General features: G+C 44.3%; 1 protein-coding gene across 3 annotated transcripts in view; it reads left to right on the top strand.

Annotated features, from left to right (window-relative positions):
• Positions 1–17,879, top strand: part of CCNG1 (cyclin G1) — a 68,800-nt gene that overhangs the window by 48,331 nt on the left and 2,590 nt on the right. The window contains exons 1-5 of one of the 3 annotated variants that reach the window (XM_077327191.1): positions 10,930–11,200; positions 14,126–14,389; positions 15,793–16,046; positions 16,891–16,969; positions 17,056–17,151. In XM_077327191.1, the coding sequence (XP_077183306.1) occupies positions 14,126–14,389; positions 15,793–16,046; positions 16,891–16,969; positions 17,056–17,151 (693 nt within the window). In that variant the 5' untranslated portion in view covers positions 10,930–11,200. Of the gene's footprint in view, positions 1–10,929; positions 11,201–12,723; positions 13,059–14,125; positions 14,390–15,792; positions 16,047–16,890; positions 16,970–17,055; positions 17,152–17,879 lie in introns of those variants that run through there. The other 2 variants (XM_077327192.1, XM_077327193.1) reach the window with 2 other exon arrangements.

Below are 17,879 nucleotides of genomic sequence, written 5' to 3'. Positions count from 1 at the left end.
GCAGGCAAAATGGCTACTTTGAAGTGTGCACTCTGAGGCCCTCCCCCAAACCTCCTGGAATATTACCAACCCAGGGGTAGCCAATGTCCAGGTAGGGCCTGGAGAGCTCCTGGAATTACAGCTCATCTTCAGACTGGCTGCTTTGGAGGGTGGACAGGGTTGTTGTACAGAAGAAACATTTAAGGCCTTCCATGCAGGTTGTTGTGGAGATGAAACACCTGAGGCCTACTGCATAGGGTTGTTGTGCAGATGAAACAGGAGGCAAAACAACCTCTGCAAAAGCATCAAGTTTCATCTGCACAACAACCTTGCGCAGTAGGCCTCAAATGTTCAGAGAGTGGTGAAGAGACACACATAGTTTGGCTGTGTCTTCCCTCCACCAGCAACAGTTTAAGTGAGATGAGGCTTTTCTGTGGTCTTCCTGTCAGCCAGTTGTTAGGTAGAAAGAGTAAGCTTTCCCCACTTAAAAGAAGAGCACACATATGCCCACAGTCTCACATGTATTGATCTCAGAAACCAGCCAATCACCATCCGTCCCCCTGACCACCCCCTTCCCACTTCCCTCCGAGGCTCAGAGGCTGCAGATCCCTGCTGCATGAGAGCCGCCAATGCTTGTGAGTTCCCTTCTTGGGGGCCTCCAGACTGCAGCCTTTCCAGGTCCTATGGGGAGGGAGAGGCCATCCACAGAGTTCTTCCATACACACCCTCCCCCCAAATCTAGTGTCTGTTGTATTCCTGAATGTAATGGGCTGGGCCCCTAGTACTTAATAAGTGCCAAATAAGAAAAATGAATATTTGCTTTTTGACACATTTTATCATATTTTCTTGGGTCATAGTCCCCCCCCTACTTTTTTTTTCTTTTGTAGCTCCCTTCACTGGACTGGCAAATCATCTACACTCAGATGTGCTTGAAAAGCTGTTTGTGTTTTGATACAAAGACTGGAAATAAAATCAGAAGTGGACATTTGGGAGTGCCTTTAGATCCAGTATCAAGATTCTTAGATTTACAAACTGATACTTCCCCCATCCCCCTTGAATCTATGATTCAGATTTTATAGAAATGTCCTTTAGTGTTATGTTGGTTTGATTTTAAGTGAACAGAGTTTAGTGGTAAAGTGAATCAAAGAGTGGCAATCTTGTTTTCATGCAAGAGATTACATTAGACTTTAAAATTTGTGTCCTACTCTGAAGAAATACCGAGACTCTGAAGACAGTTATAGCGTCTGGCATGTATATATGAATTCATTCCGCATGTAATTAATTTTAATCTCATGAACAGAGATGATCTCCTAAAAACCAGCAATGAAGGACTGAACTATTCTCAGAAGTTGAGTAAATTGATTCAAAGTGGAATTTGATTCTATTTCAGACCCTTAGACTGGACTGTCACCATTGTTGTCACCAAAATCTGGAGAAAAGCATCTCAAATCAACACAAAAATTTATGAGCCAAACCAATGAAACCAGACTTCCAATATTTTCCCAGCTTCTCCTCTTATGCCCTTCATTTCAGATTGATCTGTAGATGTTGTTTTAAAAGCCAGTAAAATACAGCCAACAGAAAATACTCTCACCTAAGGTGTACAGTTATTGCAAGTATTTACATGTCTCAAGAAATAATACAAACTGTTTTCCAGAATGTACTCTAGTAATATGCTAAGTGCCTGTGTAAATTACGGCACTTTCACCTGGATGAGATATATGCCCTCTTCGTTCTTGCTTGAAAATCCTTTTTAAAAGTGTCTTTACAGGAATGAACAGGCCCAACCAATTTTCAGATAACAGCTTGTCCATATTTGGGACAGGAAGACAGCTTAGTGATAGACCATGTTTTACAAATCACCATCTCTAGGTAAATAGATCTCTGGCAGCAGGGCTAAGAATAATCTGACACACATTAAAGATACTCTTGGCTAGCATTCTTCATTGCAACATGTTCTAAGAACATTGCTAACCAAAGGAGGGTGGATAAAATAACCCAGTCCATACTCTTTTCAACAGAAGAATACAGAATATAATTAATTTTCTCCATTTAAAATTATGGGACAAGTGAGCATTTTAACTGTGGATGAACTGTAACCTTTATGAGTACATACTAAAAAAAAGCAAATTTGTGAAGAAAATTATTCAGAGAAAAATATTCCCTCAGACTGTAATTACCAGGAGAATTTGGAGCACAGTTGCCATATAAAGCCTTTTAATTAAAGGCAAAGAAAATTCACAGTTTTAACATGGTGAAAACAACTTTTTAACAATTGATTCTTAAACACAATTACTTGACTGACTAATTGTAGAGGATGACAATTGGCATATAATTATTATAAAATAATTATAACTTTGTTTCATAAATCATGTCTCACAAATATTTTACTGTAAACATATATTTAAATATCAGAACCACAAAAACCTGAATTGTTTATTTATTTATTGCATGGTGTGTGTGGTCAGGAGATCCAAGGATTGCCTGGCAACCAGGCAAGGGATGTTCAAAGGTGGCATTTCCTGGCTCCACATCATGAACCCTAGTGCTCCTTAGTGGAGCTCCATCTGAATCTTTAGAGATCTCCTGTCCAAGTATTACCCAGGATCAGCCCTACTTAACTTCTGAGAACTGGCTTGCCTGGCCTGTTCAGGTCAGGGCAAGAAATTGGCATCAGCTGTAAAATATATGGGCACAATCCTGAGCATGTGGCACTAACAGAGCTGCCGAGAGGCCTGGAATTTTTAAAAATCCTTTTAATAGATGTTTCATAGGATGCTAGCTTACCAGGTAATGTTTACCTCTAAGGCAAGATTTCTCAACCACACTTTCATGAAACCCTGGGGTTTCGTGACAGCTCTGGAAGAGTTTCCTAAATGGGTGGGAGTTTATTAATTTTTACATCTATTTAAAATTTGTTAAACATTTATCGGGTGACATGACCATATATGATCATATTGACCTGCCCCTCACCCAAAATGGCCAATAATGGGCCTGAAGGGGGGTAGAGGAGCCATGGGTCAGCATGTACACAGCTATGCTTTACAACCATATTCTGCAAGATGCCCCTCCCCCTGCCCATTTTTTTCTGGAGTTTCTTGAAGCCTGAAGGGGTTTCTCAGAGGGCCCACATTCAGCCGGTGCTTCGTCATCTGCACTGGTTACCAGTCTGTTTCTGAATCAGATTCAAGGTATTGGTATTGACCTTTAAGGCTATACGCGGTCTGGGTTCCATCTACCTGCGGGACCGCTTGGTTGCTTATGCCCCCCGCTCTGCAGGTATGAATTTACTGGTTGTCCTGGGCCCACGGGATGTTCGCCTGGCCTCGACTTGGGCCAGGGCCTTTTCAGTCCTGGCCCCAACCTGGTGGTATGAGCTCCCAGAAGAGCTAAGGGCCCTGCAGGATCTACCAGCTTTCCGCAGGGCCTGGAAGACGGAGTTCTTCCGCCAGGCATATGGTTGAGGCCAGGGCAGCTCTCCCACTAATCCATCAGAGGATCCCCTCCAATATTGAGATCTCTAACATTGAGATCATTGTTAGATCTACTGCATTGGCACCACCCTCTTCTGAATATTATTCTCCCCACCAGGCTGAACTTGGGGGGGAAGGCGGGTAAATACGATCAGAATTGTGGCCACCGCCACTTATATGTTATATGTGACTTGTTGGTGTTAATTGGGGTTTTTATGGGGATTTTATTGTGTTTTAACTGTTTATGTTGTAAACTGCCCTGAGACCTATTTGGAGAAGGGTGGTCTAAAAATTAAATAATAATAATAATAATAATAATAATAATAATAATAATAATAATAATAATAATAATAATAATAATAATAATAATAAGTTGGGAAAGGCTGCTCAAAGCCATGAAAAGTTTCCTGTCCACTTTCACACAGCCTCTATTAAAGGAATGGGGTATTTCCTCCAGGCCCCTGGAATCCCTATTGATTAAAATAAATAGGGGAAGAGTCTTTTGACTAGACCTCCCCGAACTTGGGAGCCAAAGGCCACATATATACAATTTAAATTCTGAGAGGAAAACTTGATCCTTTTGAAGGACTCCATTAACAATACAATAAGCTGAATAACAACCACTGAGGAAAACCCAATTGAAAACGGTTCAATCTAGAGGCCGTTCTGGTTGTTCTAATATACATATATATATAAAAGAAGAGATATGAAACGTTTATTTATATTTATTGTGAAATTGTTTAGTATAGCCCAGGATAGGTTCTGTTTTCTGTTACAATAATTTTGAACCGTCCTTTTTTTTCCGTGGTAAAATAAATAGGATGCAGGAGCACATCTGAGATTTGCTCTTATACAACGTTCTTCCATTTCCATGGAAATTTTCAAAAGATTGTGGCTAGTTCATGTAGAACATTAATAGTTTGCTACTTCTTTCACCACTAATTGGATCAATTACCAACGTGTGCTGCTTTTCTTATATGTATCATTCAATTCAGTAGGTAAAATCAATAATGCAAGTATGCGTAACTTTTAACCTAATTGTACTTGATTGCAAACTACATCTGTGCAAATTCTCTCTCAGCTATACAATAAGAAAGCCATAAATAGTATTCAACAGCTGAAAGACTGAATTATATGCAATCAACAGCTGTTGGTTACAGAACTACTACTTTAATCTGGTAGTTGTTTCAATTACATTCACCAGGGAATACATTTCTGGATCCAATTTTCCTCTCCTAAAAATTGGGATGGAATTCTTAAAGACTGTACCCATCACAGAAAAGATCCAGTCTCCCAGATTTCAGAGAGACGGGAGAAAGTGTCCTGTTCTGTAATTTTCATTTGCCCCTGCACAGAAAGGAGGGTATCAGCCTTTTTCAGAATCCACGAGTAAGGATACTGAGTGGTTTTCTTTAATTAAAAAAGTAGCACATCCGCAAGAGTGATAAATTTCATCCCTTCTTTAGATGCACTCGATTTGTTTCAATGTTTCCTAGCCCAGATAACTTCCTACATCAGATTTTGATGGGCTCGGGGGCATGTTGCAAAGAGTGGAGCACAGCAAGGTAATGCAGGAGAGTAGACATAGCTTCCCTTCCCTGTATGTCCTTGTTTTGTTTCAACTGCTTGATGTGCAAAAACACAGGTTTGTATACCTATTCTCCTCACTGCTACAGAGTTATTTTGAAACTAGAAATTAAGCCTGCTGTAGGAAAAATACAGCGGGTGCTAGGGAATTTGGAGGAAGAGTAAAGGGAAGGAAGGTAGAAGAGGGAAGGATGGATGGGAGGGAGAAAGGAGGGCAAGGGATGGGTAAAGGGATGGATAGAGGGAAGAAAGAAAGGAAGGGAGAAAGGGAGAAAGACAGGAAGGACGAAAGAGAGCAAGTGAGAGGGAGAGAGAGAGAGGCAGAAAGGAGATAGAGAAACACAGGAGGGAAGGAAGGGAGGGAGGGAGGGAGGCAGGGAGGGAGGCAGGGAGATGGTGGAATGGGATGGGATGGGAAATGGGTATGTGTGAAGAGTCCACGGGGGGTTTCGGGGGGAGTCGTGAGGGGGGACAAATTGGGAGGGGGAGGTGGGGTGAAGAGTGTGCGGTAGAGAGGGGTGGCTGTGTAGGTGTTTGTAGTGGGGGAAACGGCGGCGGATCATGGGGGCGACTTGGGGGATGGGCGGGGGTGGGAAGCGTGTGGTGGGTGGGAGGCTTGGCGTGTGGGGAGTGGGGGGAAGCGGTGGTTTGCGGGGGTGACTTGGGGGGGCGGAAGAGCTTACCTGGTGTGTAGGGTGTAGGGCGTGCAGCGCCTCTCAAGTCATAAACGTGGGAGCAATGGGTGGCTTGCGGCCACCCCTGGGCCAGGTCCCGGCTTCGGCGGTGGGAAAGGAGCAGGGCCTCCACGTCTTTGACATGGCAGCCCTGTTCTTGTCCTGGCGGAGAAGTGCTTCTGGCGGCACCCTAACCCTCCAGTGGATGACGGCGCAGGTGGGCAAGCGGCCAATCAGCAGCCATTCTGCACGTGGCTCCTGATTGGCCGCTTGGCCCCAGAGTGAAACTGGGTTGTTTTAGCCAATCAAAGGTTGTTTTAGCCAATCCAAGGACATCAGCAGAAGGAGCAGGTCACAGGTACCTGCACAGTTGAGTCCACAACCCAGACCTCCCACCACCAAGTTAATATAGACTGTAAACAGCCTCTCAGTCTTTCCTCCATGATGAGTCACAGTCTTCTGAAGTCAGCAACTGTCTTGCTAAGATGGTGCATAGCCTTTTAGACTGGAGCTCTTTCAGCACATAACTGGCATTGCTTAATTGGCTAAGATGAGCTATTGGGCTGACAAGGCAGGAAGCGGCAGCTGGAGACTGGGCAGAGCAATGAAAAGCTCCTGCAACAACTTTAGAATTTAAACCCTGGTTTGTCTGCAGCTTCATTCCCTCCTGCTGGTCAGAGCTCTCTGCCTGCTGAGACTCCTGTGAGGTTGGGAACTCCTGGCAATGCTTTTCCTTCGAGGAGTCCTTACTAATAGGATCTGGGCTCACAACACCTCCTCATAGTCCTGCAGCCAACTGTCAAGGTGCTCTTTGCTTTCCCCAACATTCCCTCTCCTCTGAGGGGATGGGGGGATCCAGCACCCCTGCCCGCCCAGCCTGGCCCTTGGGAGATTTGTAGAGATGGGAAGGAGGAAGCCTCCCCTGGCCTTGCCTGTCCTTTGGGAGATATGTGTGTGTGTGTGTGTGTGTGTGTGTGTGTGTGTGTGTGTGTGGAAAAGAGGCAGTCCACGCACACCCATGGCCTTTCCCACCCAGGCTGACCTTTGGGAGATGTGGGGGAGCAGGCATGAAGGAGGCAGCCCCCCCCCCTGAATAGTTTCCCCTTCCTGGCCCAGCCTTTGGGAGATGTGGGAGGGCAGGAAGGTGGCAACCCACCCCTCCATGGCCTGCCCAACTTGGTCTTTAGAAGATGTGTGGTTGGATCAAAAGGCTGGACAGCGGAGATCTGTGTAGAAACTGTTGCATGGGGGAAGGGCTTCAAAACCAGCTGTTTTCTCTATGAGAACCAATGCTTTCTTTCCTTTCCCCCTTTCTTTCTCTTTCTTTTTGTTTCTTTCTTTCATCCTGGTTTTCTTCCATCTCCTTCCTTCCTCCATTTTTCCCTTTCTCCTTCCTTTCCTCCTTTCTCCATCTTTAGGATATGAGGAACATCCTGCAGAGGGTGTTGGATGAGATGTGTAGTTAGCATCATTAAATTAGGAACTTGCTGATACTTTTCAAAAAGTGTCCTCCTATGTCCTGATTGGCTCATTTGGAGTCATCCTGCTCTTTTAAGCAAGATGAGCTTAAAAGAGCTCATCCTGCTTAAAAGAGCAGGATGACTCCAAATGATGACTTCCTCCCTGTTTGCCTCCAGAACAGGATGAGCAAAGAATAGTTAGACAGGACTCTCTCTGGGTGCTGTGTCTAGGTGCAGGGGTCTCTAATATGGAGAGCTGTGTTTGATTCCCCAGTCCTCCTCCATATGCAGCCAGCTGGGTGACCTTCGGCCAGTCATTGTTCTCTCAGAGCTCTCTTAAGCCTCACTTCCTCATGGGACATCTGTTGTAGGGAGAGGAAGGGAAGCTGACTGTAAACTGCTTTGAGACTCCTTTGTATAGTAGAAATTGGGGTATAAAAACCAGCTCTTCTCCCTTTCTAAACAAAGTTGTTTGTTTTTTCATAATACCATTATTTTATTCTTTAAGTAGTCTGGTGCTTCTAGTCCTGTTTGCATTTTTTAACTCTTCCAGCACAACAGTTTGCACAGAGAACAGGCTGGTGGCGTGGTCCATGCGTGGCTGCTCTAGCACAGTTGGCAGTCTCTGGGCCCCACCACAGGCTGGCATCTGATAAAGCATACAAGCTTGGGGTGAAGGGGGAGGAGACCCACGGTAGATGCAACGCACCTATTGCCTGGGTGCAACAGAGGGGCTGTGGGTTGCTGCCAAAATCATGGTGCTCCAGGGCATCCCATCAGTTGGGCCTGCTATTCCCTCCTTTGCAGTTTGCTGGGACAAAATATTGGCTCTGAAGTTATTTTCTGCTGCAGGCCTCTCCCGCACAGGATCAAACCAGGAGCCATGGCCCAGCTATTCCAGTGCCTTTCCACTAAGCCCTGACTGTCTTTCTGGTGTTCTCCACCTGGCCCTGTGTTGCTGGTGGTGATGTCAAGGCTGCAGTGGTATGCCTCCATTCAATTTGCCTTATTGGCCCATTGATTAGAATGCTAGTGTTCGGTTTGGAGTATGTGGATCTGAGCACAATCTCTGTCTTTTAAACTTTACAGACAAAGAGTATGAGGCTCAGAGCAAGAAGGTTGCATGCGCAGCACTTTGCTGACAGTCAGCCCTTTCCTAGGAAAGGAGTGGGTGTTCTGCCTGCCACACAGGTGTTCTTCCCCTATGTGCTGGGGTTGTGTGTGTACTCAGGCCACATGTCTCTGTTGGTTTCAGACTGTTGCTGGCTCTTCCGTTCTTGTCTGCTGGCTCTCTGTGGAGGAAGGTAGTGGCATCAGAGGGCAGTGATTGGCTGCACCTGTGCATGCCACTCACAGGGGCAGCATTGGCTGCCATGGTCTGATTGGTGGTTGTTCCTAAGGTTGCTCTGGTCTCCAGTGTGCTTGCTCTGCTATCTTTGCAGGAAGGACATGTGTTGTTACTTTCCTGTGTGCAATGGCCATAGGGAATGCACCAGCAACATCAGTTTTGTGTCAGCAGCTGGCCAACACTGCCATATCAGTCCTAATTCAGGCAACCCCCCCCCAATATAAGACATCAAATTGCAGTTCAAACTGCCCTGTGTTCTGTAGCCACACAAGAATTGGAAGCATTTAGTAACTGGTTAACCCCTGTAACATGTATTTAGAGATGTTCTGACCCTACTGCTGCTTTAGCACTGACAAAATCCATTTTGATCATCTTTAAAATCTCTGGCAGCATGATCCCAAGCATGTTTATTCAGATATAAGTCATTATGAATACAATGGTATTCCTCTCCTACCTAGTCTGCAATCACATTTTACTTGAAAAGAAGCTCCACTGAACTCTGTGGGATTTACTTCTGAGTAAACCACACATAGGCTCATACTGTGTTAGTGAGAGATGTATCTCTTTCAGGATTCCTGCAAATAAGACTACTTTTGCAGCTTCAAAAGGCCTCTTGCAGCTGAAACAATTCTGCTGTTTTGGCTTCTCCCATAACCATGAGCAAGTAATAAAGTGCCAGAGCCTCTGTCTGCAAAGAAGATTTGGTTTGTCTCCATGAACATCTCTGCTTAAAGTGCTAATACTGAATGCTTCTTTTAAGAGACTAGGACTATTGTAGAAATGACATGGAAATACTACATATTCAAGTGGATAGCTTGGTCTGAAGTAGTATGAGAAAAATTTGAGTCCAACCTTTAAGACCAACAAAAATTTATTCAAAGCACAAGCTTTCGTTTGCATGCACACTTGGAAGTATTTATGTACCGTATTTGCCGGCGTATAAGACGACCCCCCAACATTTCCACTCAAAATATAGAGTTTGTTACATTACATTACAGTACTATGGGCCACTATGGGCAGCTATGTCTATCCCAACTGAAGTGCACCCGGCGTATAGGACGACCCCCCCCCCCCACTTGGAGGCATGTTTTTCAGGGGGGGAAAGTAGCCTTATACGCCAGCAAATACTGTACATGAAAGCTCATGCCTTGAATAAATCTTTGTTGGTCTTAAAGGTACCATTGGACCCAGATTTTGTTATGGAAATACTATGTCCTTCTACCCTTATCTCTCCCCAAAAGAAAACAAAGTCTGTTCTTTCAAACTCAGGTTTTCAAGTATAAGAAAAGTGTAATAAAATTCAATACTTTAAAAATTGTGCAGCGAAGGAAAGTTCTTTTAATGTTGCCATGCTGGATTTGTTTTGAAACCAACCCTGCAATGTAGCCCCATGTTTCTGTCCTCAAATTCTAATCAGGGTACAATGCTAGCTTATGTGGTGCCAGAGATAGATTAGCATTTAACAGTTTGGACATTTTTATTAGCCATAATATGAACTAAGGTTACAAATTGTTTGTAAGATCATTCCCACTCACTCTGTAACAAGAGAACTAATATTTGTGATAGATTACAAAATAACTTTTCACCCCCACCCAAGCATTATGGTCTATGGACCAAAAGTTGCTTAGGGTCACTGGTCCTAAAGAAATAAAACCGGCATGGTGGAACACTCAGGGCTTGCAAAACTGAGCTGTTCCGCCTGGCCTGTGGTTGAGGCCTAAATAAAGATAAGATCAAAACACTGCTAGCCTCCCTGCCTCTGTCTAATGGAATTGCTGAAGACTCCAACTATGACTTCCTCCCATTACCTGGAATAAGACATTTTAGCAGATCGGGATTATTTATCCTGTTTTGTTTTATTATAACTAATTAAATTTTAAACTGATTTAAATTTATAACATTGTATACTCATATTGTCATCTAAATTATGCAAACTGCCCTGAGCCTAAGGGGAAGAGCAGCATATAAATAAATGGGATTAGAAAGATGATTCCCCCCACCTGCACAGTTAAGTACTACCGCCCTGGCCCTTCCACACGTGCTAGAGCAGGCATAATAGCTTCAATAGCTATTATTATTATTTGATTTATATACTATCCTCCATTTGGATGCCTTATACTGTTGATTTATACTTTGAGGCAGCTTCGCGTTAACGCGATTGTCGTCAGAGTGCCCGTGACAGCGACATTCGCACACCCTACAGTCTCTTTCGGTTACAGTCCCAGCAAAAGTGAGCTCTGGGAAAAAGAAAAACCCGCCGTAATAACTCGGGGAGAAGTTTGGAAGACGCCACGAGATGGCATCAGACTGAAGGCTCCTCGAAACCCATAGCGGCACGTTCAGTTGTCCGCTCCCCCGACCAAAGCCAGCGCTGGCAGAGCACCACTCTCCTGAGGGCTTCCCTTCCAGCTCTGTTGGAAAAGACCGCGGCTGGGTCCGGGACCCATCCAAGATGCGGCAACGCCTCCGTAAAAGCAGGGGCGGGGCTGAGGGGCATGAGGGGCGCGGTCTGTTGCTGAAAGGAGGAGAGCGCGCGAGAGAAGCGCGTGTGCTTGGCATTTGTTTTAACGGGCTTTAGAGACGTGTTTATTGATTGCCGATTTTAAGTAGTCTGATTTCAGTCCAGGGCCAGCGGCCTTTCTCCCCGGTGCTCTCTCCGCATGTAAGGCAGGTAACGAGGTAGGTGGTGGCTCTGCCTCGGCTGATTGGAATGAATGGGACTCAGTAGCCTGACGGGACGGCGGGAGGAATCGGGGCTGTCGTCGGGAGTCTCCTCGGAGATTGTCCTAGTCAGGCGGACCGCCACGCGGAGAGGAAGTACTAGGAGGGCAAGCCCGGGCATGTTATACCCGAGGGCGGCCCTGGCGGCTGAGGCTCCCTTCTTGGTGGCAGGTGGAGAGCTGGGCTCAGTTCTCTGCTTTGGAGAACTGTTGTTTAGCTTCAGTTTCAAAGATGGGTGAGGGTTGGCTTTCTGTGTGGCCGCAGGGAGAGGTTCCCAAGCGAAGACACCTCAGACGGTTTGTAGTTGTGCCCAGGCTAGGGCAAGTGTAAGTGCTGTAGAGATCTACTGTTTTAGGGCAAGGCTTTTGGAGAAGCGTCTCATGCTCTTTATATTCTGATTTAGGCAGCAGCATCCCTTGGGGTACAGGAATTTGTGACTGTCCACACTGGATTCTTATAGTATATTTATATACATTGGTCCTATCCATGTAACTTTTTATCCATTTCATAACTGATTGATTTTAATTTGTACTTATATTTTTTATTGGTTTGGATGGTTTATGACCGTAAATAAAACTGTCAGCACAGCAGCTTCTGCCCGTACAGGACAGTTGTTGGACTGACAAGAGATCCAGATATGAATGCTGTCGTATCTCAAAACTCACGTGCTCTTCAGTGTAGTAGCTCTTCTATATGCCCTGGGATCCTGTTTCATTTATAGTTAACAGATGGTATTTTGCATGTCACCCATTTTAGTTTGTGGAACATGCAGTTTCAGTTCATGACCTGTAGATAATTATATACAATTTCTAGCATTTTGTTACCTCCCATCATGGAGGATGGGGTGGGGAGGGGTGGGGGGCTTGTTTTCAGATAAGGGCTGGCTTTGTGGCTAGCTAATGTTTCTGCTTGCCATGACATTGCTCCTTCCCTAAGGAGAATTCTGTTTGACATCTGAGGCCCATTATGTCTATGGCCCATTATGCACAGACCATAATGCCCACACTGACGGTGGCAGCGCTTTGGGGAAAATCCTTGATAATGCTCGCCGCCAGCACGGGCGCATCCTGGCCCAGGGCTACAGAAGGTCCGCGTTAAACAAATGCAGGAACTTCTGCAGCTTCCTGGGTACGCCAGGGGCCGGCGCTGTGCATAATGGTCAGCGCCAGGTCTTTCAGCCTGCCCAGCCCCGACCTGCGGTGTCTCTTCAGGGACACTGCACACCCCTGCGGGCTCTGTGGAGCCGCGGAACTAGCAGGGGTGACCCCCTGCCCCCACCAGTGCATGTGGAGGGGGCCTGGGCCCCCCACTCCCCCCAGCCCCTCCCCCTCACCGCTTCGCTTACCTCGGCTGGCAGCAATCCAACCTTCCTGGACCCGGCATAAAGTTCGCGTGCACTACGCTGGGGCAACCCAGCATGCCCACCCCCGTGCATACACGGGGAACGCAATGACACGGCGGCAGCGCAGTGTAGCATTGTGCCCAGCTGCAACGGCACGGCGGCAGCGCAGGGTAGCTTCCGCCATGCATAAAAGATCTATACGTGACATAAAAGATCTATACGTATACCCTTTCCCTCCAGTGTTGAGTGCTCGATCTAGTGTATCATGTCATTTTGTCCCAAAGGATGTTATTTGGATTTGGGGGAGTGTGACATATAGCCCACAGGCCATGAGTAGCTTACCAACACCTGTAGTGAGGCTTGTAGATCCTGCCATCTACTTGGTAACTGCAGGCATTGTTGCAATTTTTGCCACCAGTGGGCCACAACTTTAAACAGTGCCAGCGAAGCAGTGTCCTCAGTGGCCAGCCTTAGGTAAGCTGTTGAGAGGCACTGAAACAAGGCACTTCCATCTTGTTAAAATGCTTTCAAATCAAGTTTTGAATATTGAAACGGCATGGAGGTTAAGTAGCTATGGAATGAGATAGTGATCTTTACATTGCCTATTTGAACATTAAATGCTGCCAAATTCCCAGTATCCCAAGCCTTTACATTCTTGATGCAGTCCATTTAGTGCTAGTAGGAATCAATTCTGGCTTGGGTAATCCAGCATTGTGCAACAAGAGTTGAGGTGGAATTATATGTTAGGAGAAAAAGATTGAATTCTCAACTCTGTTTTCTCCATGAAGAAGAAGAGTTGGTTCTTACATGCCGCTTTTCCCTACCCGAAGGAGGCTCAAAGCGGCTTACAGTTGCCTTCCCTTTCCTCTCCCTACAACAGACACCCTGTGGGGTGGGTGAGGCTGAGAGAGCCCTGATATCACTGCTCGGTCAGAACAGCTTTATCAGCGCCGTGGCGAGCCCAAGGTCACCCAGCTGGTTGCATGTGGGGGAGCGCAGAATTGAACCTGGTATGCCAGACTAGAAGTGAGCACTCCTAACCACTACATCAAACTGGCTCTCAAGCACATTGCACTTGTAAAAACCAATGTCCAAAAACCCCAAAGAAGTCTGTGTGATGTTTGCTGTATCCATTGACTCACCCTTGTGGTTACCCAGTCTACTGACTTCAGTTCTTACTATTTTCCCAAGTGGGATCCAAAATAAGGCATAAGGCAACTGAAAGTAGATTTTCAGGGCAGAACTGGTAGGGGAAATTTAGTTATTCCCTGTCATCTGCTTGTGCTCCACTACAGACTTGTGCCTTCTCTCACTCTCCCCCACCCCATGATTTTAAGCAAATTTGGGCTTGGGAACACACATGTGCTATGATAACCAATATGAAATATGACCATGAATTGTATGTTATAGCCGTTGCTCCTTTGTCAGTGTAGAGGATTACTTTGTCCTCTTGCAACTGGTGACAGGATCAAATATAATCTTCATGCCATTTAGCATGTAAAAACATTTGCTGTAAACTTTCTGAACCTCTCATGTTTCAGATGATTGAAACGTTTGCAACAAGTGAGACTCTGGAACTGCTGCATCAACTGAATATGCTACTGGAACAGGAGCTAAGATGTCAGCCGAAACTGCTGGGTCTGAGGCTAATTGAATCGGCTCATGATAACAAACTTCGAATGACTGCAAGGTTGCGAGACTTTGAAGTGAAAGACCTGCTTAGTTTAATTCACTTCTTTGGCTTTAGTACAGAAACATTTTCTCTGTGTGTGAATTACTTAGACAGGTTTTTATCAAAGATGAAGGTGGGTTTTTAGATTTCACAGCTATACCACTAAAACTGTTCAAATACATGGCCTTCTCAGTCTTCAACTGGAAGGAGATGATCTCTGATATAATATTGATGCTGTATAAATCATATTGAGTAAAATCATAGTAATTTCTGCATGTCTAATAGATAAAGAAGCATGTTTTTTGCTTGTCTGTTCTATTCAATAAATACCTAGTCATTGACACTAAGCACTATGTTTGAGAGGCCTTGCTGAACACTTCAAATAAGTTTTACCCTATGCTTGTGTTCAACATGAAATATGCACTTGTGTCTTACACTTTGACATGTGTTCACAGTTACATTTCATGACATGTGCCAGACTTTTTGAAAGTGGGAGACAAATGAGTTGGCACGTAACATGCTAAAAGTTGTGATTCTGGTGTCAACGCTCAAAGGAAACATACACTGACAAATCAGTAGTGTTAAACCTTTCATCTTCTCTGTAGAACGCAGACATTTGGATAAGCAGCTCATTCACAAGGCTTACATGAATAATGTTCTGAAAACTGCAACAGCATTTGAGACATCAGAGCAAATGCTGGCCACATGCTTGTGTTGCACTGAAACCAATAGAGAAGTCCTACCACCCATGCTGGTTTTGCCTCATGTCCCCTACCTTGCAGTTGCTTTGTCACAGAAGATAGTGGAACCAAAGTTACACATGAACTGACTGGGAGCTTGAGACCATTCCATGAAGCACATGGGCTTACATATCTTTGGTTACCTTGTCCTTTTGTGCTAAAAGCATGAAGTTTATGCACAGCTACATTGGATACTCCCTGTTGTCATACTAGGACTAAACATGCAGCATCTTCTTCCTGACTGTACTCAAGATTTGTCTAATTGAAATTAAATCTCAGTGCTCTCTCAGCCTCACCTACCTCACAGGGTGTCTGTTGTGGGGAGATGGAAGGGAAGGCAATTGATTGTAAGCTGCTCTGAGACTCCAGGTAGAGAAAAGCAGCATGTAAGAACCAACCTTCTAGGTAATTTTAATACAACAGGGATGTCTATGTAGTGGAAGCTGCCTGACAGTAGACATTAAGCAGTTCAACAGCTGTGTTTGCATGTTTCTCAGAAAAGCATATGATGTGGCCACAGAATTTCCAATTCAAAACTTCCAATACTGTTCAGATTGGGCAATGACCAAAAAGTAGACTATACCTTACTTGAATAAGTTAAAATTAAATTATATGAACTTCATGGCTTTTTTAACTGTGTCTTGATCCAAATTTCAATAGAATAAATTTAAAAATCAATCTCTGATTATTCTGTGCATGCTTGCTTGAAAATAAATCCTGGTACTTAGGATTGCATTAAATGTGCAAGACATTTTAGAGAATCTCTATTGGATTTCAGATGTATCCTGTCTTTTAGGTACAGCCCAAACACTCAGGCTGTGTTGGTCTCAGCTGCTTCTACTTGGCAGTGAAAGCAACAGAAGAAGAGGGAACTATTCCTCTAGCTGCTGATCTGATTCGAGTAAGTCACTATCGGTTTACAGTTTCCGACCTGAGGAGAATGGAGGGGATTCTTTTAGACAAGCTATGTGGGCAACCAAAAGTAGCAACTGCCTTCCAGTTTCTACATCTCTATCATTCAGCGCTGCATGACAACCTGAACAACGAGAGGTAAAGTTGACTTTCTGAAATATTCTGACACTTCAGATTCCTTTCTAGGCAAGGTGTTGTAGAATGTGTGCACAGCTAAACAGAAACAGAAAATAATTATATTACTAATAGTAGTAAGAAAGCAACTCAATTGGGATTAAAATTGATGGTTACTAATAGTCTAGTCTAAACAGTGTTATATTAGGTTATTTTAGAAATGTGCCAGATAAAGTTTGAAGGGTGGGGGGAGGAAAAAGATCAATGTCACTTTTTAAAGGGCCTGATAATTTGTAGCTGATCCTACATTGGACCCATCATGTCATAGTACTTAATTTCTAAGCTTGATATTCCAAATGCATCATCATCAACATTTATTATGATTAATTGATCAGTCCTGATACTCCAAACTAAAATGTATACAAGTATCCTTCAAAAGGTCAAAAGAAGTTGTCAAGCCTTGTTGGCTATTCATAGCCAGTTTGGTGTAGTAGTTAAGAGCAACAGACTCTAATCTGGAGAGCCAGGTTTGATTTTCCACTCCTCCACATGCAGACCTTGGGCTTGTCACAGTCCTATTAGAGCTGTTCTCACAGAGCAGTTCTGTCAGAACACTCTCAGCCCCAACTACCTCACAGGGTGTCTGTTGTGAAGAGAGGAAGGGAAGGGGGATTGTAAGCTACTTTGAAACTCTTTGAATAGTGAAAAGTGGGGTACAAAAACCAACTTTTCTTCTATTCACAAGCTGTGTTTCTTACTGAAGTAGTCTAAAATATTCAAAATAGTGCTATGGCTAGTAATCAACAAATACCCCATGGTCTGTGTCTGGTATTTGTGGCCTACTTACTTGTATCTCATTTTATCATAGGGAAAAGCATCTTAGCTTTGAGAGACTTGAGTCCCAGCTTAAAGCGTGTCACTGCAGAATTGTTTTTTCTAAAGCAAAGGTAACACATTTGATGTATTTGCAAGAATTTTTAAAAGAGAAAATGGATGTGATCAGCTATCAACTTAATTGCTTTCTGTCACTCAGCCATCTGTCTTAGCACTCTCAATAATAGCAGTGGAAGCCGAAGAAAAATTGCTGGAATTGGTGGAAGCAGTAGAGTGCTTCAGAGTACATTCCAAGGTAAGTTAGAGATGGATTTTTAAATAACAATAACACATGAGTGGATCATTTTGACAGTTCCACGAACCTCAAGCTAATTTGTATGGTCTCTTACCAATATTTTCCATTACTGGAGAAGAAGCTTCAAAGAAATGCATCTTTTGTGTAACGAAAGCCCTAGATTTGGTCTCTGGTGCAAAACCTTCAGTATCAGGTTAGGAAGGACCAGGAGAGCTGCTGCTAGATAGTACATTGAGGAAGAAATCCTGACTTGGTATAAGGTAGCTTGGTGTAGTGGTTAGGAATGTGGACTACTAATCTGGTGAGCTGGATTTGACTCTGCGCTCCCTCACATAACCAGTTGGGTGACCTTGGGCTCCCCACGACACTGATACAGCTGTTCTGGCTGAGCAGTAATATCAGGGCCCTCACCTGCCTCACAGGGTGTCTGGGGAGAGGAAGGGGAAGATGCATTGATAGTCCTTCTGGTAGAGAAAAGCATATAAGAACCAACTCTTCTTTTTCCTGTATAGCTACCATTCCCAGTTCCCTGGACCCAAAATTTATACCTCTTCTTTCAGAAGCCCTTTTTAATTTTTCTAGATCACTCATCCAGAAAGCCTCTGCAGCTTGTATTAACTATGCTGTGGAAATGAATTGACTTGGGACAAAATTATATGTACAATAAGCATTTGTGATTGGACACGTTGTAATAGTTTCTAGAGAATAAACTTGAAACTGATGATGGG

The sequence above is a fragment of the Paroedura picta genome, chromosome 3, assembly GCF_049243985.1.
Source record: "Paroedura picta isolate Pp20150507F chromosome 3, Ppicta_v3.0, whole genome shotgun sequence".
Classification (NCBI taxonomy): domain Eukaryota; kingdom Metazoa; phylum Chordata; class Lepidosauria; order Squamata; family Gekkonidae; genus Paroedura; species Paroedura picta.
Note: the sequence above shows the minus strand (reverse complement) of the source record. Positions and strands in the feature narration are given on the sequence as shown.